Genomic DNA, 14,155 nt, shown 5'->3' on the forward strand with positions numbered 1-14,155 from the left:
TCCATGGCTCTGTTGATCTATGGATCTGGCGAGGATAAGCCTGTGTATTACTGTTTAATGAGACGATGAACTTGTGTAACCTTTTAGACCTCACACACAGCTACGGATGCGACATCAGGTGCTCTAGTGCCTGTAGTGACGTCAGCATGGCAGGCTGGTCCCCCAAGGCTATAATGGAACCCCACAGCTGAGCTACTGTGTAGATAAGAGGAAACCATTAACTTTTTACAGCACCACGCATTCAATAAAATAATCTCATTAAATGGTTCGGGAGCATAAATGAATTCGGGCCATTTGAATCTAAATAGATTTCGCCCGTAGGCAATGAGTGAATCATTCACTGGAATTGGCTGTGAAAATAGACTTGAATTTCTAAAGAACAATAAACAAAGAAATATATAAATTAATATAAATTATTGTAAAAAGTTCAAATTATAGAATATCTTAACATCTTATTATTACCTGCTTACCACAGGAGGTTGGTGTCACCTTAATTGGGGAGGACGGGCTCGTGGTAATGGCTGGAGCGGAATCAGTGGAATGGTATCAAATACATCAAACACATGGTTTCTATGCGTTCTATGCCATTCCATTTGCTCCGTTCCACTCAGCAGCCTCCACTGCTGCTTACTTACCATGTAAGTAAATAGAAACCAGGTACCAACATGGTCCCTCCCTGGAAAAATCCTCTATAAAAAGGAAGTGTGACTGATAAGACCTACGTAACACCACTGCACAATGAGAGCCAAGGGACTCCTCAGTGAGCCAAATAACACAAGCCCAGGGGACCTGACACTTCAGCAGCCATGCTCCCCACACCACAGCAGTGCAGTGAACACATGGAATAGTACCTGTTGATAATGGAGGGACTAAGGTGGAGAGGTACCCCCTATAATCTATCTCTGTGTACTAGTCAAAAGCAATATGAACCAGAGCTCATTGATTTTGTGCTATCCCTTTGATAAAGGTATTTTAACCAAACAGCCGTTATGAAACCTGATTGTCCTGTGAATGATCAGCGATTACACTGATCATATTCACAACCAGCATTATGCTTTATATACAGAGTAGTGTTGTTTACCAAAGGCAGTTTTATTAGATGATAATGAAGGATAACTTATGAAAGGCAAACACTGTAATGGCAATCATCCCTCTTTCTAGATGAGTGCACAGTGGGTTTTTACAGAAACAGTTTGAAGTTTATCTGTAAGCTTTTGTTTTGGCAGTGGAATAATCACACAGGATCTGTTTATTTAGGTCGTCAGACACGATTTGATTGTTATCAGTTAATCCCCTTTAGGAATGCAGAACTCGTGCTGAACACACTGTAGTTCAAAGTTCAAAGGTTATGGAACAAGAAACAGTTGAAATACTGTACAACAGCAGGTCAAAAAAATACCCCAATAATGAAAGATTACGTTGCAAATTATCGTATCAATTAGCATCTTTATCAACAGATACAACTGTTTGGGGGGTGGTTTCTAGGTCAGTTACAGTAAGAGTCAGCTCAAGTTCAGTCGGGTGGAATTGTCTTACCCTGTTACTGGAGAGCAGCTGCTTCTTCCTTTCTCTCTTTCTCTGTTTTCTCTTTCTCTCCAAGGGGAGGATGTGTCCTTCCACCCGCACGCACTCACACACATACAAGTCCTCAGCCACCTTACTCCACAGCCATCTGCAAACGGACGGAACGAGAGAATGAGAGGTGATAGGAGAGAGGTGATAGGACAGAAAGGGAGAGAGGGAGTGGAGAGAGAGATCAGAGAGAGAGAAAAGAGAGAGAGAGAGAGAGAGTGCAGCTGCAAGGATAATGTTCATAGGATTAGTGACAATAGTGTCAGTCAGTGGAAAGCTGTCTTAAATGAACCGTGTACAGAGAACAAAGAGTTTGTGTTGTTCTGCATCATTCATCCCTCCTATACCTTTTAGGGTATTAGGAAACGTCTTTAAAGTTAGAAATGTGCTGAAGTACTCCCATTCAAAAGCATTTGAATGTCTGAATGCAGTTACGTATCTCAGTATGTGTTCATAAAGAGTTAATAATTGGAGTGAATAAGTTCTCAAGTACAGTTCATAAGTTGTAATTAGTGACCAGTTCTAGGCATTGGGTCTACCTTATAGCCTCCTGGGTTTACCAGGTTTCTACAGGATGTGATGTTTTCACCCCTCTGTGTACTTTACTGTTCAATCATGTGACCTGTGTGTTATCTAACATGATTCGGACTACTCCAATTCAAGTACATTGTTACCTGAGTGAAACATTAGCCCTGGGCCTTACAAAAGCAGCCAAGGCAGTCCCACCCACCCAATCAACGATTAGGAGTCAGACAGCCCACCTCTCTGACACCACTACCTCCACTCCCTCCCTCACTGGACAAAGTGTGCTTAATAATAATATCTCTAAGAGCGTTGCCTTATGTTGCCTGTACGGGCAAAGGAGGAACCTGCACACCTCAGCCCAGCAAACATTGGCTACCAGAGTTAGATATGTCCATTATCCTGGGCTTTACTTGGTACAGTGATGCTCCCCTACAAAGAAGGCTAGTGTAAACATTAACCTCACTGTCATGGTTTCTAGGTGAGTGGTGTGGCAAGGGAGAGACTAGCTAGCATCTGTTAGATTATTAACTATTTATACTGAGACCCACTTATTTATTTCATATTCATGAAGAATACCAGATCCAGGTGTTGCAAGGTACAGTATCTTCCCAATGTAATGCTTTTCACATCCACCTCTCAGAGTTCAGTGCATTTCTCAGTGTTCTTCACATACATGGAACAATCAATGGCAACGTCTGTTGATCCGCTATTATGGGATCACCATGAAATTGTTTAATTTTTACAAGTTATGTTTTAGTTATTTATCAGACGCTCTTATCTAGAGCGACTTCCAGTTAGTGTATTCATCTTCAGATAGCTAGGTGGGACAACCACACATCAGTCATAGTAAGTACATGTTTCCTCAATAAAGTAGCTATCAGCAAAGTCAGAGCTGGTAAAGGAGGGGGGGGTTAGTAATTAGGGGGGGGGGGGGGGGGGTTCCTCTTGCTGCTCGGTAGGCAAATACCATGGTCTTGTAGTTGATATCCATTCTACAACTTCTATTTCTATGTAGATGATTTCTGCCATTCTAGAGAACCGCTAGAACAGACATCTTCAACTGGATTCAGCCGCTAGACAATTTTTTCCTGAGCATATGGTCAGGGGGCCGGAACACAATTACAAATAATTTGTAGACTGCAAATTGACCGCAAGAAGCCCAAACATATCTAATATTTGACTAAAACATAATCATTTCAAACCTTGCTTACATTTCTATATGATCACATATACTGTGTCTCTCTATTATGCGTTGGAATTCTTCGGAACAGATTTCCAAAATTAATCCAACAATAAAATAAAATACATTTAAAAAATTGTTCAGAAAACTTGGGAGGGACAAATAAAATCACCCACGGGCCAAATTCAGCCAGCGGGCCGCCAGTTGGGGAACCCTGCGCTAGAAACTCTGCTCTCCTGCATCCTGTAGTCAGGCAGCAGCCTGGTAGCAACCTTTGGATAGTCATTACCCTGGGCGGGACCAAGCCATTCAGCCTACCCAACCTACCTCTGAGACAGAACAGGAGTGTTATGACATGAACACACCTGGCACACTGCTAGTCACTCCATGAAACTAGACACACATGCATGCACACACACACACACACCAATTTCTACAGAACAGCCCCACAAGTATAACTAGCTGGTACACAACACTGTGTATTTTCACTGTTCTCTCTCTCTCTCTCTCTCTCTCTCTCTCTCTCTTTCCGTTCACCTTCCCTCTTCAGGGCTTTCCTATTTTTAGGCTGAAGGTGGCCCTGTTCTCCTACACATTTTGCCATGGGGCGTAGAGAAAATGTTGCAGTTTTAAAGCAAGTTTGCAGCAATTCTACACATTTTTCCATTTGGCAGAGAGAAGATTTAGAAATGTTCTAACTAATTACATGCAATTCTACTCATTATGCAATGGGGCGGAGAGAAACATGAGCAGTTTTACAGCTAATGTCCTGCAATTCTATTCATTTTGCCATAGGGTGGGGAGAAATAATAGCCCTTTTTAATATGAAATCTGAGTGAGAGGGAATAACAATATCAATGGGGGCCCCCGGTTGATAATTCGACCATGATTACTATAAGTTTAGATGGCTAGACTAACTTACCAATCAAAAAAATTTTTGGCTGACATGGGCTAATTGAGTGACTGTCAGTGACTGACATAACAAGAGAAAAACTGCTGAAGCACAACCAAATGTCTACTTTTCTAGCTCTCAACATTAAGTTGAGACCCCGTCTAAAATAAATAAAAATAACACATTTGTCAATTGATCCGCGGTCCTACAAAAGAGGAGCTGTGCGGACCACCAGTTTCCCATCTCTGATTTAGAGAACAAAGCAGCCCAGGGGTAGAGACTGAGTGGCCAGTTGAACATGTAGCCTACCATTCTGCAAGGTTCAACTAATTTATGACTGAAAAGTAAACCAGAACGAAAATTATTATTTTTATTAAAGCACTTCTCTCAGACAATTTACTAAAAATAGAATACATTATGAAATAACATAATTTCCCTCTTTTAGCTGTGTTTCATTTTAATCAAATCTTCATAAAAAATATACTGAACGGTCACTCAATTCACAGATTAATACACACAACCAAACACAGTGATGTCAGTTCATTTGTGAAATTTAATAAAAAATACATTTGAGATAACACTTGTTCTATTTTTGGTCTAGGAGTGTTGTTCTGAACCTGAGGTCCTCACGCGGATCATGACATCACAGGGTTTGAGTTGAAGAATGACGTCATAGCATGGTGAGGACTAGAGAGAAGGTTGGGTTGTCTTTCCTCCTGAGGGAGATCTGTTCAGTCGTAGAGGTCCTTGAACCCCAGGCTCCTGTCACCACACACACACACACACACACACACACACACACACACACACACACACACACACACACGGTGAGATGTAGAAATATATGTGTGTTATATTCAATGTGAGGTGTTCAGGGAGGGGCCCCACCTCTCTGGGGATCTCTCTCTGGACAGGTGGTCTGGGGTGGACCACAGGGGCCTGCTGGGGCTGAGGGAGCGACGCTGGTGAGGGGAGGAGGGATGCAGACCAGAGGACGATGATGACAGACCCTGACGACGCAGCTCCTGCACTGCCCTCTCCCTACGAGAGAGAGAGAGAGAGAGAGAGAGAGAGAGAGAGAGAGAGAGAGAGAGAGAGTAAAGCACAAGCCAAGCCTTTACGACAAGCAACTAGAGACAGACAGACAGGCAGACAGACCTCTCAAACCGCTCAGTGGATAGCTGTCTCTTGGTCATGTCCAGGTCAGCCTCTAGCTGTGCCGAACGAGTACTCAATGTAGCCACCTCCCTACTCTGAGAGCTCCTGAGAGAGAGAGAGAGAGAGAGAGAGAGAGAGCGCGAGAAATGGAAATTGAGTTGGAGATGGATAGATGAAAGAGAAAGAGGGAGAGAAACAAAGAGGGAAGCTGTCAAAACAGACAAACAAATCAGAAACCCTTCCAACAGCGACCAAGTGTCTGCTTACGCCTTGCTGTCGGCCGCGGTGAGTTTGTCCCTGAGCAGCTGGATCTCGGTGTGTCTCTCCTGGGAGCTGAGCTGTCGGTGTAGCTCCTTCTCCCTGGTGGCCACCAGCATGGACTCCAGGCTCTTCATGCTCAGACGCTCACTGGACAGCTGCTTCCTGAGCAGCTCCAACTCCGAGCGGTACGCATCCAGCTCACACTGCACCTACAAGCACACACACAGTGTACTGTTAACATACACACACACAAACATAAACATCCTGACATATGCGCACATACACCATCCCCTCCATGACTCACAGCCTCCTTGCTGGCGTCCAGTTTGACACAGAGCTCCCTGGTCTTCTCCAGGTCAGTCTGAGTGGCGGTGTGTTCCCCCTGGGCCTGTCTCAGCTCCTCCTCAGTGTGCAGCAGACTCCTGTTGAGCTGGGACACCTGGCTGCTGCAGCTCCGCTCTGCAGACAACGCCTAGGATACACACAACTATAGGGGTCCAGGGTCGTGTTCATTACGCACAACATGTTAACATGTTGCGAAACCTTTTACACATAAAACTAAAATGAGCTTTTGTTATTGGACAACTTCAGGTTGTCCCACCCTGTTTCAGTCCGTTTGGTGCCTAATGAATAAGACCCAGTGTGTGCCCAGTGATAATCCCTAATGATAGAGACAGTGAGGTTGGACCGACCTCCTGCAGACTGGCCTCCAGAGCCTCCACCTTCTCCCTGAGTCTGCGTCTCTCCGTGTCCGAGGTCATCAGCTCCAGCCTCAGCTCGCTGATGCTCCCCTCCGCCTGCCGCGCCTGCCCCTCCCAGCTCTCGGCCTGGGCCGAGCCACGCCGCCGAGCCTCCTGGTGCTCCCTGCACTCCCGCTCCTGGTGGGCACACACACACACACACACACACATTTTAATTCTTTATTTAGCTCCACAATGAAACAGTACAAGTTAAAAGGTCTTGACTATCAATCCCTACCCAACTCCAGTCTGAAAACGTTGATTGCCGCTTATAGTAAGCACAAGGAGGAAAGAAAAAAATAAAGATTTTCAAATAGGAATCGATCTGGAACTCAAAGGCTGCATTTACACAGGCAGCCCTATTCTGATTATTTTTTCACTAATAGGTATTTTGACCAATCAGATCAGCTTTTTTGCCAATTTTTGGGCTAAATATCAGAATTGGGCTGCCTGTGTAAACGCAGCCATAGCTACTCTGGATGAGTGATCGTTTGTTCGACAAGACATAACTAACAGATCACAGATAGAAATATCATCCATTCACAGTGCCAGCAGAGGTTACCTTGGAGGACAGCAGGTTCTCGATGCGGGAGACGTCAGACACATAGTCCTGTACCTTCCTCTGCAGCTCCTGCACCTCCTGGGCAGAGTCCTCAGACTTCAGCTCCAGGGCCTGGACAGCAAAACAAACTAGATTGTACAAAGTGTTTGTGAGATTCTAAAGAGATAATGGCCATGCGGTTTGGTATATCATGAATAATATGTGTGTTTTCTACTACTGTTTGCCCTAGCCAATCACCTGGGATGAAAAACTATTCTGGACCATGAGCCAATGCCATCTAGTCTGGGTACCAGTCTTTTTAGCTAACATTCCACTCCATTTGACAAATGACACGGAGTACAAGGAGTGGAATGTAATAGCTGAACAGAGACAGCAACCAAGCTACATACCATCCTCCCTAAATAATAAGAATCCTAAAAGGTTGATCATTTCAAAGTTTAAAAATGATAATCCTGACCCTGGTTTGGTCAGAGAGTGCTGTATCTGACCTGGTTGTTGAGACGGCTCTTGTCCAGTTCCTCTCGGAGCTGAGCATTCTCCCGTAGGGTGGCATCCTTCACCTTGGCCAAAGCCCCCAGCTCCTCCCCCGCATCCCCCAGCCTCCTCCTCAAAGCCTCCAGCTCCCGCTCCCGCCCTGCCAGCGCCTCACGAACACTCCTGGGGAACAGAGAGGTCACAACCAGGGGTCAGAGTTTAGAGGTTAACTTATACAGGTGGTGCAATCCATATGTGTCTCTGAGTGAACCTTGGTAGGGTGACTTGGCATCTGATGCTGCTGTGTGAAGCTTTGTGGTACTGGACAACTTAGACTCACTCTGCTGATGTCTCCAGATCCTCAATGGTCATCCTCAGATTCCTGATGGTTTTCTCCTGAAGAAAAAACATGGCAACAAAGAGACCGTCACTCAATAACTGATATTAGACTAATGTGTCACATCTCATGAGGTGATATCCAAGTGGACATTTCAACTTCCTAAACATAGTGGCTGGTAGGTATGCTGGCAGGTATGCTGGCAGGTATTCTGGTACAATTGGCTGTGTGTGTTGTTAGTGTTCAGTTGATTACTTTGTCGTCCAGCTGGTTGTGGGCTGAATTGAGGAGGTCAGTCTTGTTGTCCAGCTGCTCCTGCAGGGAGTCTCTCCTCTGGTCCAGGTCAGTGATGGTGGACTGTAGACCGCTCACCTCCTCTCTTAGACCAGACACCTGCCTCAGTAGAGAGTCTGACACAACAGATAAGGCTCAGTGTGGTAAGGTTATCTGGAATAGCGTTATTACACACACACACACACACACACACACACAGGCAGGCAGACCTTGTCTCCTCACCGTTCTTCTCGTCCAGCAGTTTGTTCCTCTCCTGGGAGTTCTGTAGTTCTCCGATGCGGGAGGTCAGTCTGCGCTGGCTGTCACTCAGGGCGTTCTGTGTCTCACCGTTGGACAGTCTGAACACACACACACGTGCGCGCACACACTTCAAATGATGCTATAAAAGGGATGAAATGGACGCTATAGAAGTAACAGTTCCCACACATGCCAAGTATGTGGCTGATGCAGGAAGTGACTCCCCAACCACATGACTTCATACATCAGTGCTGGTTCCTGGCTTACCTCAGCATGACACACTCGTTCCTGGTCCTGCTGTGTTCGTCCTCAGCAGCGGTCAGCTTCCTGCCCAGGGTGTGGACCTCCTCCTCAAGCCCCATCATGGACTCCCTCATCAGGGCAAGACGGCTCTTCTGGTCCCCTCGCTCATGCTCCAGCTACAGCAAGGAGCATCGCCATGAATTGCAATTAGCAGCATGAACATTCCATTTCAAACGGAGGACATTTAAAGACTGTGTCTGTTCTAGTCATTGTGGTTTTCTCCTCCTCCTCACAGTGAGAATGGCTGTCTGCAGGTCCTCCACCCTCTGCTCCAGATGAGCCCTCTCACTGATGGCTGTCTCCTGAGAGATCTGACAACACGCAACACACATATAGACACTTTCTCTCAGCAGGACACACACACACACTTTCATTGGTAGTCAATAGATGGCCATGCTGGAACACTCAGAAGTAGATTATTATCCAATCTGGTTAACACGCTGACCTTGAGTCTCTCCCTCAGACTGTCCCTCTCTGTGCTCATTCGGTGGAGGTCGACCGTGGCCACGTCTCTCTCCGCCTCCACGCGTTTCAGGATGCTCTGAGCTGACACGGTGACACTGCTCTTAGCTGCGCGCGACGACTTGGATTTCAGCACCTCGCGACGCAGCGACGCTATCTCCTGCTGGGCCTAATGAGGAATGGGATTGTTACCCGCAAAATGATTTCCCATTAATTTGGAACTGAGCTAAGAAAACGTCTGATAAAATGTGTTTTGTTGGCGTTAACTTTTCCTTTAAGAATGGCACTAGCCTGCTGGTAGTGCATGCTGGTCTTGTCTCTGTCGGCAGTCAGAACTTTCACGTTGGCCTGGATCTCTGACAGGTGGCGCTCATACTTATCAAGCATGTTCTGCATCTCGTCCCGCTCTCTCAAGACCCTCATCAGCTCAGAGTCATAGCTGCCCCCCTGCCCAACATAAGGGAACAAGACATGATGTCAGATTTCAAAAGAGTACATCAGCTGTTACATTAGTATCATGACAAAGGGCTAGCAGTCCAGGAGACATTGGTCAGAAATTCATTTTTTTTTTATTAATCCGGAAAAAGTCGTATTTGAAGAGTTTATTTCCAAAACGCTATATCCACCAATATTTCATATTTGTATTTTTTCATCAGAAATGATTGATTATGGGTACCTTCATGTGTGTGTAAAATATTACTGTTCTCAGTTGTTTAATTCATAGATTTTAGATGTGTATGAAAATGTTTGTTTTTTAAAATAATAATAATAATAATATGCCATTTAGCAGACGCTTTTATCCAAAGCGACTTACAGTCATGCGTGCATACATTATTTTATTTTTTTTGTGTATGGGTGGTCCCGGGGATCGAACCCACTACCTTGGCGTTATAAGCGCCGTGCTCTACCAGCTGAGCTACGTTATATTGTTTAGCTGGAATGGAATGTTCGTATCCTGTATTTTTGACTGTGATATGTGGTTGTCTCACCTAGCTATCTTAAGATGAATGCACTTACTGTAATTCACTCTGGATAAGAGCATCTGCAAAATGACTAAAATGTCAAATGTAAATGTTTTACATACAGATCTCATATTACTGAATTACATTATTATTTTTTATATTTGTTTTATATTGATGTCACAAATGTATCATTTCTACAGTTCTTTATTCAAAATGTAGTTATTTATTCCATTTGACTGTGTAAAACCTAGCAGTACTACTTATGTCTCTGAGAGTGAGCTGGATCTATAGCATTTAGCAAAAAAACATTATTATTATCTCTCTGAAATGAAACCATCAAGTAATAGATTTTTAAAAAATACATGTCTGTCATTGAACAACCCCATGCCATGATTAGAGAGTGAAAAAACACACCAAACATTTCTTTAAACAATAAAAGCTCATTTACCAACATTTCTGAAAATTGATATATAGCGTTTTGGGAGGAAACGCTTCACTTATACATTTAGAACACTGAAGATGGAGGAACAAATGCCTAATTACATTTCAAGTGAATATTAGACAGACATTCCTTTACCTTGACAGGGGGCTGACGGGTGGGGCTGCGGCTCTGGAGGTGCCCCCGACAGGGGCTACAGGAGCACCTGCCCCTCAGCATCCTCCTCAGGCTGTCTGCTTCCTGTCTGTAGTAGTCCCTCTCCTCCTCCACGCTCCGCAAGAAGCTGTCCAGACGAGAGCCACGCTTCCCCCTGCCGCTTGGCTCTGTGTACAGGACCTGCTCTCTCTCTGTAGAACAGCCAACAATGTTCAATCACATTCTGGCATCACATTCTCCACTACCCTCTAATATTAACTTGAATTGTAATTAGGCATTTGTTCCACCATCTTCAGTGTTCTAAATGTATAAGTGAAGCGTTTCCTCCCAAAACGCTATACATTCACTCAGTCCAGCCCCAGAGTAACTCACCTGTGAGGCTGAGCTTCTGCACCAGTCTGTTCAGACTGTCTCTCTCCTGGTGCAACTGGTCCAGTAAGGCCTGCAGGTCCTGGTCCTGATTCTGCTCTACTGTGGGATTCAGCTGGGTCTCAAGTTCTATTGGTTCAGTGTCTGCCGACTCGCTATCCTGATACATAGCCCAGAACCCAGAAGCCAGGTTGGATGGTAAATGTAGGCTATTGATTATACTATTTTCTTTATGCCTGTTGAATTAGTACGCAATTTAGTGGTTTCAGTCGTGGTCTTACAGGTGTCACTTTGGTGATAGCGCCCTTTAGTGAAGTGATCTTCCTCTGCAGGTTTTCGATGATGCTCTACAAAACCAGACCCAAAAAATCTTGCATTGATTCATTCATACATTCACTCATCCATTGTGTTCAGTATTCACATCGCATCCCCTCTTTGGCATACTGTATGGTCTCAAGCCTACCTCTGCCTGCTGTGTGTGGTCCTTTGTTGTCTCCAGTGTAGGGCCCTGCTGGTCCTCCTCTTCCTGCAGCTGAGCTGGTGTATTGATATGGTCTGGCTCCTGCTGGTTCCCCAAAGACAGCTCCTCCACCTCCTCCTCCTCCTCCCCCCTCTCCTCTCCTCTCCTCCCCTCACCCCCTGCTGAAGCTGCACCTCCTCAGCCTGCACACCAGCCACACTAACCTCTGCAGCCTGACACAGGAAGGGCAATGGGGATTAGGTGAAAATGAATAAAATAAGATAATGTGTCTGTATCAAGCTGATAGACAAAAAACGAACAACAGTGTCTGATTTATGGCCACTGTTCTAAACAGTAAACGTTGTCATGGTAACCAGGCTTTTTCCAAACTTGACCTTGGTCCTTGCTAACCAAAACATTGCATTAAAGTTCCTTATTTGACGAACAGGTGATTTTAATCTAGCTACTGATTTATTCATGTAATATAAACAGCACTGCATTGCATTTCAAAAGGTAGCTAGTTTGCAAAGTAGTGTCTTCTAAATCACAGCAACCTTGCTAACGCGCTAGCCTTGAATTGTCGAAAGCTAGACTGATTTTATTATGGCTAGATTGCTCGCTAAACATTTAAATAGAATTTGGCTAAAGCTTCTGCTTGTCTAAGTAACACATCAGATGTAAACAAAAACAAAACATGGTTGAGAGCGAGATCTTCGACTTACTTTTATGGGTGTAATAGTTATAGCTTTAGCGAGCAAGCAGTTACGTGTGGTAATCTGGATAAATCACTGGGGTTTGCAGTTGTAAAGCTAGAATGGCTCCTAAACCGCTTTTCATATGAGATAAACGTTCTGACCAATCAGATGTTAGGATTTGATCGGAATTCGAGATGCAAGCCAATCAGCAAAGGCCCTTTCTTCATGGCGTGCGTCCATTACCTTGACAACGCAGCGTACCCGGTACTTCACCACACACTGACAACACGTGCTGATAATGTTAGCAAAAGATAATGTTAGCCTAGTGTAAATCCAATTATAAATGCAAAAGTAGTAGGCATCAGAATTGTTGATTTGACTGCATTGCTCATTGCACTGTCAATCTGTTTTGTGGGAGCCTACCTTTTGTCCCTCTGCAGTACATTATACTTCCATATAGTGAGCCTTTTGTGGCTGCTTTTGCAGAGGGGCAAGTGTTAGCCTGTGAGTTTGTTGATTTTTGCAAGATCAGCCAAAAATAATATTTTAAAACCAACCCTGCCCCTCAGGACCTAGTAAATCCTATTTGACTCAAAATACAAATTATACCGCTGGGTGGCGATGAAAGACCGGCATCTAAAATCACTTGAGCAATAGAGGAGTGGATATCACTCCAGCACAGCAGGTGGCAGTGTTACAACAAGGGTAAATAAATTGTGCCGTCAAGAAAATACGAGGAAAAACAGCGGAAGTGTGTGTGGACAAACTCATTGGATCTGAAAACGTTTCCATTCATTTATTTGAAAAGTTTAATTGCACAAAAGTGATTAACTCTTTTCAGATGCACAGAAGAAACGACAGATAGAGGCGCGATGATTTTAAGGACATTCTCGAATTTGTGCGCAAAATCCCAAGCCTGTTTTCGATGGGCTCGAGACAAGAGCACATTGTCAGCTGTCATTGACGAGACTGGTAAGTCAGGACTGATCCTCAAATCTTTGTCAACAGACATATTTGAAAACTTAGCATTAGAGGACTGGATACACGATCATGTTGATCTCCAAAACCGGAGTATACTATTGTTATGGAGTAATGCCCCAGTGGTGGTGATAGGGAGACATCAGAACCCGTGGCAAGAGTGCAACCTTCAGGTCATGAGACAGAAAGGGATACCGCTCGCCAGGCGACGCAGTGGGGGCGGGACTGTATTCCACGATTTAGGAAATGTCAATTTGACTTTCTTCACGTCTAAGAAAAACTATGACCGTCACAGGAATCTCCAAGTCGTGACAAGTGCTTTGAAAGCACTCAGGCCAGACCTGGATGTACGTGCAACAGAGAGGTTTGACATCTTGCTGAATGGCCACCACAAGATTTCAGGAACCGCTGCTAAATTGGGAAGGACAGCAGCTTACCACCACTGCACTCTGCTGTGTTCTGTCGACAGGGCACTGCTGTCCGCGGTGCTGAAACCGACCTGCCAGGGTATCAAGAGCAATGCAACGCAAAGCGTGCCATCCCCTGTGAAAAACCTGCTGGATGAGGACCCGACGTTGGACTGTGACACTATCATGGATTCAGTGGCATCCCAGTACAACACAGAGTTTGGTTTCAGCAGCCCTGTAACACTTGTGGACCCAAGTGATGAGCTGTCCTTGCCTGGTATCCAAAGAATGGCCCATGAACTGCTGGCATGGGAGTGGACATTTGGAAGAACTCCTAAGTTCAGTATCTGTACGACTTTTAAGTTGAAAGATGACATGTCTATCTGCAGTGCAACTCTAAACATGGACATCAAGAATGGCATTATAGAATCTTGTGACATTGAGGTTCCATCGGACTGGCTACCTGTGGAGTTGTCTCGAGAGTTCTCCTTACACCTGATAGGTGGGAAATTATGTCCCTACGAGACGTCAGTACTCGCAGCAGAATTGCTGAGGACAATCCCACAAAATAAAGAACTTGAAAGGAAGATGTATAATCTGTGCCGAAGAGTTATCTTCATGATGTGAATAAAGCACTGCTCCATAACATGTATTGTTGTCCAGCGTTTTATTATTGGGATAGTTTCATCACC

At 44.7% G+C, this 14,155-nt stretch overlaps 2 protein-coding genes across 2 annotated transcripts; one reads left to right on the forward strand and one right to left on the reverse strand.

Moving 5' to 3' along the window:
• Positions 1 to 4,772: 4,772 nt before the first annotated feature.
• Positions 4,773 to 11,092, reverse strand: LOC311115290 (centrosomal protein of 135 kDa-like; the record flags this gene model as incomplete). Its single annotated transcript, XM_084190482.1, has 17 exons — positions 4,773 to 4,931; positions 5,058 to 5,210; positions 5,328 to 5,432; positions 5,595 to 5,797; positions 5,893 to 6,060; positions 6,281 to 6,466; positions 6,891 to 7,001; positions 7,379 to 7,547; positions 7,705 to 7,760; positions 7,957 to 8,111; positions 8,218 to 8,333; positions 8,500 to 8,651; positions 8,769 to 8,846; positions 8,981 to 9,166; positions 9,289 to 9,444; positions 10,537 to 10,745; positions 10,927 to 11,092. The coding sequence occupies 17 exons, from the start codon at positions 11,090 to 11,092 to the stop codon at positions 4,901 to 4,903; spliced, it is 2,400 nt and encodes a 799-aa protein (XP_084046608.1). The 3' UTR covers positions 4,773 to 4,900.
• Positions 11,093 to 12,877: 1,785 nt separating this feature from the next.
• Positions 12,878 to 14,090, forward strand: LOC311115292 (lipoyl amidotransferase LIPT1, mitochondrial-like; the record flags this gene model as incomplete). Its single annotated transcript, XM_084190484.1, has 1 exon — positions 12,878 to 14,090. The coding sequence occupies exon 1, from the start codon at positions 12,951 to 12,953 to the stop codon at positions 14,088 to 14,090; it is 1,140 nt and encodes a 379-aa protein (XP_084046610.1). The 5' UTR covers positions 12,878 to 12,950.
• Positions 14,091 to 14,155: the final 65 nt, after the last annotated feature.

This window comes from Coregonus lavaretus, assembly GCF_964263955.1.
Source record: "Coregonus lavaretus genome assembly, contig: HAP1_SCAFFOLD_1664, whole genome shotgun sequence".
Classification (NCBI taxonomy): domain Eukaryota; kingdom Metazoa; phylum Chordata; class Actinopteri; order Salmoniformes; family Salmonidae; genus Coregonus; species Coregonus lavaretus.